The sequence below is a fragment of the Sarcophilus harrisii genome, chromosome 4 (genome assembly GCF_902635505.1).
Source record: "Sarcophilus harrisii chromosome 4, mSarHar1.11, whole genome shotgun sequence".
Taxonomy (NCBI): domain Eukaryota; kingdom Metazoa; phylum Chordata; class Mammalia; order Dasyuromorphia; family Dasyuridae; genus Sarcophilus; species Sarcophilus harrisii.
Window position 1 is genome coordinate 291,205,996 of NC_045429.1, and position 16,751 is coordinate 291,222,746.

A 16,751-nucleotide genomic window follows, 5' to 3' on the forward strand; every position below is an offset into this window, starting at 1 on the left:
AGGAAAACAAAGAAACAAAACAGCCCATTTTGTTATTCTTAATATTTTTCAGATTCCTCTGCTGATTCTGACAGGGTTTTTCTTATCTACTTTATTTGTTCTAGGCTATTTGCTCTTATCTTCTATATTTTATCCAGATCCTTTTGAGTTTGAAGTTAAGGTAGCTACAACTTGTACAGACACATTGGTTTCCTTTGATTCCTGCACTTTTTTCTCCCCACAGAAATCATGTGATTGTATTCTAAGTATTTCATGTTGGGAAGCTTCCCAATTATCTTGAGCTATTTCTCTCTTTTAGTATCTCTTTGAAATCTTTTTTTTTTTTAGTATCTTTTTGAAATCTTTCCCCCCCCCCCAAAATTTAAATCCAAACTTCCCATCTTGGATGCTATCTTCTCATTCCCTCCCACCCACCTTCCTATAATGAAGAAACTACAAACGAAAAACTGGAAATTCTGTCTTTTTAGAATTTAATGTCTCTTGGAATCACATTTAGTGGAGTCTGAGGAAGGGATGGTTATTATTCAGTAAAACGGTGGGGGATGAGTGACCATTGAAATGCTGAAAGCACTTTAGTGTACTAACCCAGAACAGCTGGGAATTGTTGCTTCCTTTTCTGTTACTTATATGGGAAGGTTGTTTGGGTTAGTGTTGGGTCCTTCTTCTTAACTTCTGCCCAGATATCTGATAGGTCTTGGATGAACTCCTGGATCTGAGAAAACAAGGGATGAAAGAGTAAGTTTTTTGGGCCTGTGGTAGGTTTCTCTGTTGTAAAACACCTACCAATACAAAGCTGTCCCAATTCCCATAGCTTAGAAGAAATCAAATTTCCTTAGCTTCTAATCAATAAGTTAGTCAAGTTGTCTGGTTCTAACTAACTAATTAATGTCAGGTTCTCAGATTCTAATTAATGCCATCTATGAGAGGAGAGATGTAGGTTCCACTGCTTCAAAACACCCTAACTCTTCTTTAGTTGAATGGGCAGCTTGGAAAGAATTAATGAAAGGATAAAATTACAATGAATTACAATAATTGTTACTTATCTGGTTACAATTATTAGAGTCATTTGTTCAGAACACAGCTAATTACATACAGAAAGATGATTTTTAAAAAAAAGTCTTAGCAGCTATAATAGTTGTCACAAAGCAAATGCACAAAAATCCTATTTTATTTATTAGAATAGAATAGTTGTCGATCAAAGTGACTGAAGTTTTGAGATACTGAGGCAGTACTTTTTAAGGATTAACTTTCTATCTGAGAGGGGTTCAAGTCTCACTTGATTTCTTGCATTTACTTACACTTTTGATCAAGGTCAAAGATCTATACTCAAAATAAAACATTATGTCTCTACCAGCTCTAATTTTGGGATTATGATTTTGTGAGAATAATTAGTCTTAATTTTAAAAGTATAACCAAGTCTGACACCATATATGCAATGTTCCATATCTGTTGTCCCCAGTCCAGCAAAGAAGCGAGGCAGGCATCAGCTTTTCTCTGGATCATATCATAAATAAATATAGATAGATAGATAGATAAAGATATATTTGTATTTAGCTCTGATGGGTGCAACAGAGATTATTTCTAGAAACATGTGATCAGAAATCTCAGGCTGTGGAGGCTCTGTGAGTTGGGCTTATGGATTTCTAGACACAATCAACATCATCCTGAGCTTAAGGTATTAAGAAGGTAGGAAATAATAAAAAGTGTGTTTGTCATGATGCTGGAAATATCCACCCTTTCCTTATCTCCTCTGGGATTACTGAAGTAAGAACTCTGGATTATCCCAAATGTCCATGACAAGACCTGTTTCTTGTCACTTAAGGAAGTCCCATGACCCTATCATCAGAAATCCCTTGATACCCTGTAAAGGACTGCCTTCTCTTCCTACCATGTCTAGTTGTTTGTGGGTATCATCCACAGGCACTTCTGTGGTGGTCTCCTTCAGCTGCTTGCTCACAATTTGAAAGAGGTTTAAGGTTGCCATTTTGATGGTGCCCAAAAGGAGAGTTTTTTGGGCAGCTGTGTTCTGGATATGTGCCCATCGAGATTCCTGGAAATAGAGAGGAGGGATAGTGAGGAAGGTGATCAATGAATGCTGAAGACCTATGAAGTAGCACGACTTGTCTAATTCTCAGATAATTCCCTGCTATCACCAGGCAAGACTCAGTAAATATCCTCTTTGGGCTACTTTATGTTTCTTGGAAAGGAAAGACCTCATTTTGTCTGGGATAACTGAGCTCAAAGCAAGATGAATGACTTCATCTCCCTCGTTCACTCCTCTGTCACAGAACAGGATTCAGATCAAGGCCAGGAGGTGGCCAACAATTGCCACCATTACCTGATTTTATTGGGAGTAGAACGAGATGTGTATCTTCCTTCTCCTTGGAAGTTGGGATGATTTTCTTCCATTCAGGGTAGGCCAAATTCAAGAATATAATGTTCTTGATGTTGGAGTTACCATGATGTCAGCACAAAGGGGTGGGAAACACTCCCAGTAGTGTGGCATAATGGAAAGAGCGGTGGGTTTAGAAGTAGAAGTGGTGGGTTCAAATTCCAGCACTTCTACAATTAACTATGTGATATTGGGTATCATTTCTCTCCTTGGGCCTCCGTTTCCTCTTTTATAAAATGAGATGTTCTCTGAACTCTCTTCTAACTCTGAAAATCTTGAAGAATTATGAAGGATTTCTTACCCAAATGATGACATCACTACGGGCACGGTCATAGCGCATCTGCAACCTGGCGAGCTCATTGTTGTGCTGTAGAACCTCATCATCCTTTTCTTCCACGTAGCGGGTAAGCCGGGCTTTGGCTTTGTCAATTTTCTCCTGCCCCTCTTGGGCTGACTGCATCAGGTCATGGTGCATGCTCACCAATGTCTTGTAACGTCCAATAACCTCATGGATCTCCTCAAACTATATCAAGTTGGAAGGAAACAGACCCATCTATTGGTCTTGTTTGAGAACAAGTAACTACATACTTCTCCAAAGTCAGCAGATCCAACCCATTTGGATTAAGAAGCACAGTGGATACCATCTCACCTTGAAAAGATGGGGAATGAAAAGGGGATTCTAGTTTATCTTTAATCATTCTATCTAGTCCCATATTTGGGTCACTGAGGGCACCTGGCTTATAGCCTTTAAGCTTTTTTTTTTTACCATCAGGTTAATCATGTCTCTGCCTGGGTGGTGCCATTCTGGAGGCTCTAAGTTGATAGACTGATGGTTCTCCATTTTTTTCTCTTGAGTTAATCATGGCCCTGCCTAGGGAGTGAATTGGGCTCACTGTTAAAGGGTTCTGACCAACACAGAAAGGCTACAGATCAGGTTATCATATACTTTAAGTGTATATACAAGTCCAGATTCTCCTATCTCACTCATATTCTTTCCCACTTTCCCACTAGTTTTGAAATATGGGAATGACCTAGGATGAACCTGTTAACAATAGTGTTAACAGTTGTTAACATTATGAAAGTGAGGAAAACACAGACAGAAAACCCAAATTTGGCACTGATGGCTACTAGCTCTATAATCTTTCAGTCATTTCACTCTCAGTTTCAAGTTTCTCACTTTCTAATATGAAGATAATAAAAATACTGTTAAATTAGTAGGAGAGAATGTGAATGAGGTAGAGGAGAGAGGAGGAGAAGGGGAAGAATCTGAACTTCTACATACACTAAAAGTATATAATAACTTAATCTGTGTTTTTTTGTGTTGATCGGAGTCTTCTGTGATATGTCCAACTCACTACCCAGGCAAGGGGCATGATTAGTTTGAGGGGGAAAAAAGGAGAATCCTTTGTCCTTTCAGCTGAGAGGCTCCAGTTGGGGTATTCTCAATGCACAAGAGTATAACAGCTTAGACTCTGGCCATCATCTTCATTTCTTCTCCACTCCCACTCTCATCTTTGAGTGGAACCAGTCTGAGGAATCCCAAATCCATTTCTCATTTTATCTTGCCAGGAACCAAATCCCAATATTATTTCTGAATCACCTAATCCAAACCATGCCTCTACAAGAGTATGCTTCCCTTTTTTCCCCTCCAGTCCAGCTTCCCTTTTTTATAGTATAATCTCTTTCTCCTATTAAAATGTAAGTTTCTTGAGATAAACCTGTATTTGTACTCCTAATTCTTAGCATGGGGGTTGGCATATAATAAATACTTAGGAAATATTTTTGCTTTGTCTCTGTCACAGGATTTTAGAAATAGAGTGAAAGTCTATATTCTTTCCCCTTCCCAATGATCTTATAAATAATATAAGGTGCTTATAGGTGCTAGAGTCAAGAGACTGAATGATTAGTCTTAGCTCTGCCATTTATTAGCTTTATTACTTTGGACAAGTCCACAACATAGTCTGGACAGCTGATTGAAACAAATAGACTTTAAGGACTTATTCAGAATGAACATTCTTTGAATATAATGCTTATGTTAGAATCTTGGGAATTAGGAAGAAATTTTAGAAGAGAAAATACTTTTCACTTAGGAAGAAGAGCTAGGGAATAAGATAGACATTCTCTAGTATTTACTGACATTGATCTGAGTATAAATAGTTATTTTCCTCAAAAACTAATTTTTATAAAGTGGATTATAATTTTTTAAAAACCTTAGATTTTTTTTTTTTGCGAGAGAAGGAATGCCTATATTATAATTCTCACATCAGAGAATTCCAGTTTCTTATGCATATTTTAAAAATTTATATTTTAAAATATGTTCTATAATGTAATTAATATATTAGAACAATGATAAATGTTTATACCTTTAAATAAATATGCATATATTGGGAATGTATGTTCCTGTCAAATGCTGCCTTCATCTCCATTTGTGGCCTAAGTTTCCCTTGCTTCTCAAAGTCCCATTGAAGACCTTAAGGAGCAACCTAAGTTATAGAATAAAGGTGGGGAGAGAGAGCCAAAAATTTTTATCTGAGATAGTAAGAAGCCAAAGGTACTTATAATCTTGGGGACATCTGACCTCAGGATTGGGCCCTATTCCCAGTGTGAGAGGCTGATCAGATGGAAGGAAAGATCAGCTCCAACTTGCTATTCCTTTTCTCCCCCTGCCCCTTCTCCCCTTCAACCTGAGGAACTCCTAAATTAGCTCACTTACCTCCGAGTTCTCCACCACCTTCTCCAAGTACTTTTGGAATATAGAGTAATCCTGCAATTTGGCATTGACTCTCTGATGTTCCTGTCTCAGGGCAGCCATCTCGTGCTTAGCCCTTGCCAGGTCTTTCACCCTCATTCTCTTCAATTCTCTCTCTTTGCTGGCTTTCTTCAGAGCTCGAATTCTTTTCTGGTCATTTTCCTAGAGGAAGGCCCCAGAAGGACATGTGGGGAGCAGAGAGGGCATCAGTCAAGCAGCCTTGTCTTGCTCCTGTAGCTGGCCTAGCAAGGGGCACAGTGTGGGGGTTATTAGAATATTAGAATTAGAAGACACCCCTTTGGGTTAGCTAGTCCAATTTTCTGCTTGATATTGGGGTCTTCACCTTGTTTTCTATAGCTTGCTCCTGACAGGCAGCACTCCAGCCTTTCCTTGAATATGTTCAGAGATGAAGAATCCATGACATTGAACCTGATTTCTATGATCTCCATTGTATGGAGTGGATCCCTGATACTAAAATTCCTCCATGAGACTTACTTGTTTGCCCAGCCAAGGCTGGAGAGGGACCACTTCTCTATAGAAGAGTGCTCTCTGAGGACAGATAATAAACACTGTTATCCATCATTTGGGTTTTGCAGAACACTTTTAAAGGGAATTTGAGGCACAGAAAGTTTGAGAAGTTCTATCAATTTCTTTAGACCTTAGGATTTTAGAGCTGGGAAGGAAGTTTAGATCTATTTAGAGATCATTTAATCCAAACCCTTCCTTTCACAAAAGAGAGGTGCAAAGAAGGGCAAGGATTACCCTAAGATCATTTTGCTCCAAATCACTGTAGAGTGAGGGACCCCAGATTGGTTAGTTAGATGTTATCATGGAAAATGTGTGTTTGTGAATTAATTATATTAAAAAGTAGTTTGGGAAATTTTTGTGGGTAGAACACCCTTCTCATTGGGGATAGACTAGGTAGACAAGATCATGGGAAAAGTACAGGTAATAATTGACAGACCTGAATCTAAGTACCGGGTTTGCTATTCTTGTTGCTATTTACTGACTATGTGACCTCAGGCTAGTAACTTTCTATCTCTTGGCCTTCATTTTCTTTTCTGTCAAGTAAGACAATGTTATAGGCCAGAACTCTGTACTTGAAACAAGGATTCTTACAAGGTGCTATCTCAGTGGAATTGATAAAGACAATAGTTTTCTAGTTTAGCATGGTGATTAATAGTTCTCTAGTTCAGTACATGTACTTAGTATTTAATATAGTTCTACAAGATTGACACCTATGATAATGTAATTATAATAGAGTGTATAAGCTGAGGCAAACTCAGCCAGATTCATTCATTCCACGTCCAACTCCTGTTATCTATTTTGTTTTCATTTATAGAAATGTTTTATGAAAGATTGTTATGATTAACTTCCTCTCAATAAGGTCATCATTAGTTACTAGATAAAAATCTCAAATTTGGAGTAAATTAATACTTTAGAGTAAATTAAAGTAAATCAATGTTTCTAAATGGTCTAAAAACTGTAATTGTTAATATCCTCTTCTATCATTCAACAACAATTTATTAGCTGCCTAGTATGTGCCATTCACTATGTTAGGTACAAAGACAAAACAAATGAACTACCCATGAACACAAAGATGCACCAGAGTCTAGATCTCCCACTTTGGCCGATAATGGAGGAAATGATCACATTACTCTAAGAGAGACACATGAACACAGGTCATAGTAAGGCCATAAAGTGGCATTAATGAACCAGGTAGGCCAAACTCTTCAAGAATTCTGAGCCTAGAACTCTACCTGCACAAGTTAAAGATGAGAAACTGAATCCTTCAAATGGGCTAGGAACCTCTCCTATGGTCTTACAAGGAGTAAGCAACAGGATTGGGACAAAAGCCTTCTGATTCCTCTTACTTCATATCTCCCTCTTTTCAACATACCATATTGTTTTCTAGTTTGTCAGCATCACTTTAGATCCTAATTCCTTTATTTGTCATCTAGTATATTTTTGCCTCCTCTGCAGACTCGATAAGCATTGCATCTAGCCCAACCCTCCAATTTAAGAGGAGAAAGAGATTTGAAATAATTTGTTCTTAAGTCACTTAGTGTTTTTCAAGTTCAGTTTTCTCCTCCGCATTAGGGATAATAATGTGAACATAGCAAAGGCCAAACATCCTCATCCTTCCTACCAGATCAGCAGAAGAAATGGGGCAAGGGAGGCTTTGGAATGATGTCAGAAGTTCATGACAATCTGTTTGGAACAGAATTTATTTAAGGTCTGTATTGTGAAATAAACTTAGAAAAGTAAGCTGCAGTCAAGTGGTATATGGCTTTGAATGCCAGTGTCAGTATGCATATGGAGTAGAGGGGATTGTAGCTCTTTTCCATACCTGTATAAATTGTTCAAACTTCTTTATATGAGCCTTTAGTTGTGCCTCCTTGACTCCAAGTTCTTCCCAGCGTAGATTCAGGGCCTCCATTCTCCTTTTAAATGTCTAGAGGACCATATGAAAAAAGTCAGCAGAACTTACTGCTTAGGACTCATGGCTGTGTGATCTCTAAGGGTTCAATGTCCCACACAATTCTTCACTCAGTAGTTGTCTTTTTGTATAGTCTTAAACTACCAATTCCTACCATTAAGCACTAACCTCCTAAATCAGGATCAATCTAAAGCTATAAGGATTTGTCGATGTTCTGGGTGAGGGATAGGGGAAGAGCAGAGGCAAAAAGCTCCCTTCATTTCTTTCATGGAAGTGAATAGATGAAGAATCCCATAGTTGAAGGCTTCTGTCTCCCACCCCAGTGGAATCTGGGCCCATTTCAAGAATATTCCCTTTTTTCTTTTCTATATCCTAGTCTACCCCCTTCCCCCACAAAGTTAGATTATAGAACTGTACTCTTCCCTAGGCACTGCCCTTTTGCCTCCTCAATCCTCACTGTTCCTTTCAGCGTCCTTTTACCTCCTTTTTTTCCTCCATGGCTTGATGCATCACTTTTGCCTCCTTTTTTTTCTCTAGGAGCCTGATGGATGGAGATGGTGACTGCTCCTCTGTTGATGGGAACTTCCTGTGGCAAAGGTACCAGAAGTAAAGTATGACTGCATCTGATGAGCCTGATGGCCACTAAGTGACACACACTGTAGGAAAGGTGAGAAGTCCTGATGGGATAATAATTCTGAAAGTCAGCTACCCTCACTCTTATGGAAAGAGTCAGTCATCCTTATCCTTCCCACCAGTTCAGCCAAAGAAATGAGGCAGGGGAAGCCTTGGAATGACATCAGAAGTTCATGAAGAAAGAGCAGAAAGTTGTGTGTGTGTGTGTGTGTGTGTGTGTGTGTGTGTGTGTTAGATAGAGACAGACAAACAAAGACAGACAGAGAGCAATAGAGAGAGAAAAAAAGAGACAGATTCAGAGAGAGAGAGAGAGAGAGACAAAGACAAAGACGGAAAGAAGAGATTAGAATTGTATGTGGGGAGGAGGCAAGGAATTATAATAACATATTTCTGTGAGGAGTTTTTTTTTTTTTTTTTTTACCATCACAAAATGCTTTCTACACAAGGAAAGACTTGTATGAATGCAAAATGAGCAGAACCAGAAGCATCATTCACATTCTGACTACAATGATGTAAAGAAAAACAACCTTGAAAGACTTCATAACACTAATCAATCCAGTAATTAGTCTCATGATTTCAGAAATCTGATGATGAGACTTCCCTCCTTGGCAAAGAAAGGAAGGAAGGTTAAGGCACATAGTTTCAGGCATGGACTACATGCTTATCATGAGAGGGTTTTTATTTGGAAAGAAAGGGGTTAGTACATAATAAGAGTGATAGAAAATTAAAAAGAAAGAAAAAATAACATTAATAAAACATTTAAAATACACAAAAGAAAATAAAAAGATATTCACAAAGGAACACAAACAGAACAATTTCATCACTGCCTAGTTAAATGTAAGAGATGCTTTTGAAAAACAAAATGTATATAACAGAAGTTCATAACTTCACAATCTTATTTGCATATAAAATATTTGTTTTATCAATAACTGTTTAACATCAAAATATAATTTTTTAAAAAAGAGAAATGTGAAAGGGAAGAAAAAGTGCCAACATGGGCAGATTTTATTTTTATTTTACAGATGAGAAATCTGATATCCAAGAAGTATCTATACAGATAATAATCAGTGGAGTCATGACTAGAATTTCTCCTGACTTGTACGCTCAAGTTCATTCTACTAACACAGATCATCTGCTGGGGATGCCTGGGACACTATCTTCTTGGAGGTGATGAGGTATATCAAGAACCAGAGATACTAAGGTTTGGAACAGTTGTCTGTGACTTACATTAGTAATTCGAGCAGCCGTTCCCCATACTGCAAGCGGAAGTATTCCGCCAGGTCTTCCTCTTCCATGATTCCCAGACTCATGATTGCTGCTGCTCAGGGTCTAGAACAATCCTCAGTTATAATCTATGGGATAAATCCAAAAGCAGAAAAATGAAAAATTTCTGCTTAGCTACGGGATTTTTGTTTCTAAATCTTCCCAATTCGGTTTATAAAAGCGTGCAATAAGTGACTTTTTTAGAAAATCAGTTAAAGGAGCCCCAAAACAGTTGACAGCCTACTCTGGTAGGCTCTAGATCACTGATCCTCAGTCAGAAGATACTGGGGATGAGGAGGTGGCTCAGGAAGGAAGAGGTTGCTTAGTAACAACCAACAGCCATGGTTCTGTGTGATGGTAGATGGAATCTGTCTCCCTTATTCTTTGACCCTTTACTCCTGGCTTCAGCCAATTAAGATTCTACCTCTTTCTTTAGCTTATTTCTGCCCTGCTTTGGCTCCCCTTTCCTCTCCTGATACTTCTTTGAACTGTTGGGAAGTTGGAATGATAATAACCAGGGTTGTGTAAAAAGGCAATGAAAGAATGCTCTCTTATCCTTGGTAACTGATTTTAGCCCTATATTCCCACAACCCAACCTGAATAATCATCAAGTGACTTGAAATCTAGAAACGCTTGCTGGTGGGAAAGGGGAATAAAGTGGTCCCTGTATAATCTCTTTTCTAGAGTGAAGCAGTTCTTAGTCTTCACCCTCTTAAAATCGCTACTTTCCTTCAAAATTCAGCTTCCTCCTATATAAAACATTTTTTGATTTCCACCATTCTCCCTTCACCCCCCAGCTACTAGTCTCTCTTCCACCAAAATTGCCATGTAAATATCTACTTTATATACATTGTGAATATATTTATAAATGCATAGGAGGACAGAAGGTTTTTCTGGCCAAAATACAGGCACAAATTCAGGCTTTGCTCTTGGCAGTTATGCATAATAAAAGCAAGAATTTGTGTTAAGTGGGTAGAGAACACTATGTTTCCTTCTGTTCTGACTCATTTCATTTGTAACTAAGCCAGAGGGGACTTAAGGATGTATGGTTATTGGGATCCTAAGTTAAATAGTTAACTACTTAAATAGTTATCTCTAAAAGATCTTTAAGTAAAATTTAACATTATCAAGCATTTATTTTTTTCTCCCATTTTCTATGTCTCAGGGGGAAAAAAAAGAAGAAAAAAAAAAAAAACCTTGTAACAAAAAAGCTTAGTCAAGGGGAAAAAAATCCTGTTTTTCCTGCATATTAGTCAATCAACTCTCTATCAGAAGGTGGGGTAGCATTCCATCATCATTAATGTTCTGAAATCATAGTTGATCAGAGTTCTTAAGTCTTTCAAAATAGTTCACTTTTATAATTTTGATGTTTTCGTATAAATTGTTTTTATGGTTCTGTTCACTTCAATCTGTATCAGTTCATAGAAGTCTTCCCAAGGTTTTCCAAAAGCACACTTTATTAATTTCTTACTGCATATTACCGGAATACAATAGTATTCCATTACAATTATATACCATAATTTGTTCAGCCACTTTCCAATTAATGGTCACATCTTTAGTTTACAATTCTTTACTATTACAAACAGAATTGCTATAAATATTTTTGCACATATAAGCTCTTTTCCTTTTCCTTTGATCTCTTTGGAGCATAGACCCATACCAGTATCTCTAAGTTAAAGAGCATACCGTTTCTAGGTCTATGCCCCAAGAGTAATTTGGGGGGAATAGTTCCAAAATACTTTCCAATATGGTTGTACCAATCCACAACTCCAACAACAATAATCATTTCTTATGGCACATTACTATTACATTACATTCAAATGCCATAATTGCTTTAGCTTTCCCCACTGGGTTGACATTCTTAGTTTCCAATTTTTGGTTCCCATTAAAGGGTTATTATAAATGTTTGTTCAAGTGAGTTCTTTTCTTCTTTTTCTGACCTCTTTGGGGTATAGCTTATCAATGGCATTGTTGGGCCAAAGTATATAGACAATTGGATAATTTTCTGAGCATCATTTCAAATTGTATTCCAATTCCATCAATAGTGCACTACATTACCTATTTTTCTACAGCTCCTCCAGTTTTTGTCATATTCCTCTTTTGTCATCTTTGCCAGTCTGATAAATGAGACAGAAACTCAGTTGCCTTAATCTGCAGTTCTTTAATTTAGTGTTTTAGAACACTTTAAAATATCTTTGTTGATAGCTTAGATTTTTTTTCTGTTAGAAACTTTTTTCATTTTCTATGACCATTTATTTTGGAGGAATGGTTCATAGTCTTATAAACTTAAATCATTCCTTATATATTTTGGAAATGACCTTTATCTGACAATGTTGGAAAGATTTCTCTCCTAGTTACCTGTTTCTTTTCTAATTTTTACTACATTAAAATTATTTGTACAAAATCTTTAATTTTATATAATAATAAATTTCCACTTTATCTTGTGTTACCTTCCCTATCACTTTTTTTTCCTTCTCTATTACTTATGAGGAGTTTATGGTCCTGTTTTTCCAACCCTGGTTCCTGTTACATGATACTGATACTCTTAAAGTTTAGCTGTTCCTAGTTAAAACCAGCTGATGAAACTCTCAAACAAGTTTGATGATTTAGCATACAGCTGATTGCTCCTTTCTCATCCTGAGTAGACCTTCATGGTTAATCTTTAGAGATACTCCTTTTGCTACTAGTCCATGTTCCCAGACCCTATCACCCCATCAAAGTTGTGACAGTTGTCATGACACACACTGTATCCAAAAATCTCACATAACCTGGGCTCCTAGTATCTCGAAGGCTTTGACCAGAAGGCCTGTCTAGTAGTGACTAGCTTCTTAGCATGGTCCTCCATGGAAGTAAGGGAAGTAGAATGTAATTCAATCCCCAATTGAATCCACCTATCAATACTTAGCTATGATGCACTTGGCTATGAGTACAAATAAACTATCTTGACCCATTTCATGTTGCTATGTGCTACTCACTGGAATTATACTCTAAATTTGCATGATATACTTGTTAGTCATGAAATCTCCTATACCCATAGATCTGAAAGGTATGTAAGTTGTTTATGATGATGTTTTATATCTAAATTTTATATTTATTTGGAGCTTAAATCTGTCAGACTGTTATCTTGTTTTCTCACAGTCCATTCTAATTTTTGGTTCAAATTATAATTTGAATCAAGTTGTGTATTTCTTTTGTTAAGCTGTTAACGCTTTGAATCTTCCCTCTATAGCTTTCATGCCCCCCTCCCCCAATCTTTCTTTTAGCACTTTCATTTCACTTATATTATCATTTTAACATTTTTCTTTGACTCTTGTTTCATTTATTATAGGAATCCTAACTGATCTTGTGATTAATTTTTTTTTAAAGGATTTGATTATAGATGTGCTAGAGTTGTTCCCTTTTCAGTTTATGTCTTAATCATCCCTGAAATTATAATAGTTGTTTGTTTCTGTTTTCTAGTCTTCTAGTCTTATTTCTCAAATTGGGACTTTGTATTAGCTCTAGGGATTGTGCACATCTGGCAGAACTGCCGTGGAGTTAGTTGCATATCCTCATCTCACTTTAGCGATGTCCTGATTTAAGTCAGAGTAGCTGCATCACAGCTCTGCTTCTGGAATCCTGTTCTGAGATCCCTTCTTATGGACTTGAGTGATAGTGCTGGACCCCATGCTGGTAGAGGCTGAGTTCAAGGTTGCATTACTTTTTCTGGGGTTAGAGTGGCAATGCTAAGGCCCTATTCTGATCTAGGTGTTTGACTACATAATGGCTGTGCCTCAGTTCCTTGCCCTGGTCATTTGCTCATGGATCAAATGTGTGATCTTGGGTTGGAAACATGACCTATTGTAGTTTTTCCTTAGAATTTTGATCACTTCTTGATCTAGGGTACCTCTGTAATATTCAGTTATCTGTACTGTTTCTTCCTAATCCTCCTTCCTAATCTCTCTGCTCAAACAGAAACACTGCCTGGATTTTTGTTAACTGGATATGGTGCCCCTTGTTTTAGGAATAGACTGTAGCCATTAGACTATAAGAAACTGAAGCTAGCCTGGCCCTGAAGAGACAATCTCAGAATAGTAAGAGGAAGGAAATTCTGGCAGAGAAACCCTGAAACCTGCGGAGAACAGAAATTACGCAAGAAGACTAGCAAGACCTCTGGAGAACTCCACCATCAGAGATGTTATGCTCAGAAGGGAGCAAGTGTAGTGAGAATAATTTGACAATATCAACAAAGACATCAAAGTATTATAACATTAGAAGTAGGATTTATCCTTTTACATGTATCCTCTACAAGGGACCACTTATGTATGATCCACATACATGCTCATTTTCCCAATTAATGACATGTATATCTTAATAGATAACACCTATAGGGACAATGTCACATTGCAAATCTTTTAAGTATGATATCTTATTAACGTCTTCATTTTGAACTAAATAAAAGTAATACATTGGTGGTGGTGGGTGTTATTTTGAGAGAAGACTATGATGAATGTGGAATAGCTATTGGGAACCCAACATGTCAGTCAGTCAACAATATTTATTAAGCACTTACTTTGTGTCAGCCAGTATGTCAAGTTCTGGGAATACAAGGGAAAGCAAAATTTAGTCCATGATCTCAAGAGGCTTAAATAATGGAGGATACAACATATCTCTCTTTTTCTCTCCTTCCCCCCCTTCTTTCTTTCTCTCTGTCTTTCTCTGTCTCTGTATCTCTCTCTCTTGATCTGTGTGTGTGTGTGTGTGTGTGTGTATGTCAGACTGTTAAAACTGAGTACAGTACCACAGGAAGCAAGAGCATTTTTGGGTCAGCATGTCTGAGGGCCCTAACTGTGGCTTGGCGGAGGAGAGAAGAACCTGAGGTTAAATTCCCATACTGAGTTCAGAAAATAATTGTAAGAAGGATCTAAGGCTTATTGAATTTTATAAAGACTGGCTTTTATCAATTGATTTAAGAACAATGTGACTGGTTACTACCTATGAGGCAGTGTGGAGATCTAGAAATATGTGACTTTGTAGGACCATCTGGGCTAATGAATCTATCTCAATTGAAAGGAATTGGTAAACTCATTTTTAGTCTAAGCCAACCTTTCAATTTCCAGACATTTCTTGTTTCTTCTAAATACAGTGATCCCTAATTATAGAATAAGGGAACAAAGGAATTTGATTCCATTCCCATGTTGTTTTATAGGATTCTAGATAATACATTCCCAATGGAAAGGATCTTTCCTCTTTTTTTTGACATTCATGCCAGCAAGCTCTCAAGTTTCCAGTGAACTTTCTCCCTATGAATCCTATGGTATAATTGAACTCTCTGTGGTATGTATGGGCACTCATACAAGTGGGGTTAAATAAGCAATTCCAAAGACACTATATAATCTGAAGGATAATGAGGAATATGCTTTACTGCCACTCACAAAACTGCCCAAGGGTTGCCAGTTCTCGGGAATCTTCAGTCAGGGAGGACAGCCATTTTGCAGCATGCTTGAGAGGATCTGGAGTAGTTGTTGGGTGTAGCCATCACCCCAAAGGCTCCCATTAAAAAAATCAACTGTTGTGCCATTTCTAGTAAGAAAAACACAATTTGGAATAGTCTGATTGTAAGAAGTAGTATTATTGACAAGTACAGTGGCACAAATAAAAGAGTTTCCTTTAGAAATATTTGGGAATGGGATAGTCTTAATTCAATTCAAAACAGTCCCCAAATTTAGAGCAGTATAAACTCCCTCTCCTCTTTTAAAACATAATGGGAAGGTGGATAAAAATATTGGTAATGCAATATTCCTAAATTTTGTGGGCAATGGGAAAGTCATTAAGAATCATAAGTTAGTAACTATTTCCCAAATAAGCAAAGATTGTGGGACTATATAGCAGATAAAGGGGGAAAAGATCTCCAAGTTCCTTCAATTTGTAGTTTCTCTACCCCCATCCATACTCTTTATCTGACTGGGTGGAGGATGATTTCATTCTTATTAATGTGGAGGACATCTGGGTTTTCCTGATGCATTTGATGAAACACCCTTGTACCCATGAAGCCCAATAGCTTTAAGCTAATACAGAGCATGTACCACTTTTCTGTGGATATTGCTAATGGTGTTAAGTCCTTGCCAATCTTCTTGTGAAGAGTGGAAAGGGGGAGCCTATTTTAGGATAGAATATATAAAGCAGTAATGAGTAGTGCAGTTAGGAGAAGGCCAGGGAACAAGGTAGGATGATATTGCATCATAGTCCTTGGTGTGAAGGGTAGGTTTCATATTAGAACAATGTATACAAAAATCCTTTTCCTGAATTTTGATTGCTTTTGAAATGGCCTGGAATGGGCCTTCCCATGCTGGCTGGGTTCTTTTGGTCTGTTGGAAATTCTTGACCTCCAGGATTAAAATTGTGTTCCAGACTGTTATCATTCAGATGTTGTAGAGTTCTCACAGGTTGGTTTGCATATAAGAAGAAGTATCTCCTCTTAATAGAGATGTGTGTGCTGGGAGAAAAAGATCTTGCTTGGGTGGGTAGGATAAGGTGAAAAGCACTTCAAAAGGAGAAATATATATTTATTTCCCCCTTGGTCTGCTGTACATATAAAGCTAGAAGATAAGCATCAGACCACTTTAGATGTGTTTCATTACACAACTTGACAACCATGGTTTTAAGATCCTTGTTCTTATGCTCAACCTGATCCATGTTTGTGTGAAATTTTGGGGCTACCCTTTTGTTGTTGGGTCTTACTTTTTGTAATCCTCTTTGGGATTTTCTTGGCAGAGTTACTGGAGTGGTTTGTCATTTTCTTCTCTAGTTCATTTTATAGGTGAGGAAATGAGGCAGACAGCTGAAGCCTGGGGCAAACCCTCCTAACAAAAATCACAATTCTTTATGCACCAAAATGATCCCTCTTGTTAACATAACATGATACAATTCTGGGGAAGAAATGATTTAACTTCCACAGTTACCCAGACTTCAGCAATTTGTTTAGCCTGAAAATAAAGTATTTCCATTTTGTGATTTCAGAGTCACTATAGAGAAGAGAGAGATCCTTTTCATCAGATCCCTCTGGGGCAGCAAGTTTGGGAACACAGCTACTGTTCCCTCATGGAACAGGACAGATCCTATTAATGTGGGTACGACAATGTTACTAGGGCAATAAAAAGTCTCAATGCAGATAAGAGAACTATAATGAATTTTGTAATCACAATGACCTTACCAACAGAGTTTAAAAAAAAAACAACAAAAAAAAAACAAAACATCTCCTTTGCAGCTAAAGTATTACAACCACGCAACTGCAT

General features: G+C 37.5%; 1 protein-coding gene across 1 annotated transcript; it reads right to left on the reverse strand.

Moving 5' to 3' along the window:
- Positions 1 to 456: 456 nt before the first annotated feature.
- CCDC42 (coiled-coil domain containing 42) lies at positions 457 to 14,993 on the reverse strand. The gene is made up of 8 exons (XM_031965501.1): positions 14,892 to 14,993; positions 9,442 to 9,566; positions 8,062 to 8,167; positions 7,492 to 7,596; positions 5,106 to 5,303; positions 2,694 to 2,915; positions 1,889 to 2,050; positions 457 to 712 (listed from the first exon to the last, which is right to left on the reverse strand). Exons 2-8 carry the CDS (start codon positions 9,522 to 9,524, stop codon positions 620 to 622), a joined length of 969 nt encoding a protein of 322 aa, XP_031821361.1. The 5' UTR covers positions 9,525 to 9,566; positions 14,892 to 14,993; the 3' UTR covers positions 457 to 619.
- Between the last annotated feature and the right edge of the window lie 1,758 nt (positions 14,994 to 16,751).

Coding starts and splice junctions, on each gene's coding strand:
- CCDC42 (XM_031965501.1), bottom strand. CDS start 9,524: ATGAGTCTGGGAATCATGGAAGAGGAAGACCTGGCGGAATACTTCCGC. Junction 5,304..7,491: donor AGTTTGAACAATTTATACAG/GTATGGAAAAGA, acceptor GCCTTCCTCTAG/GAAAATGACCAGAAAAGAAT. Junction 713..1,888: donor CCCACAAACAACTAGACATG/GTAGGAAGAGAA, acceptor TTGTTTTCTCAG/ATCCAGGAGTTCATCCAAGA.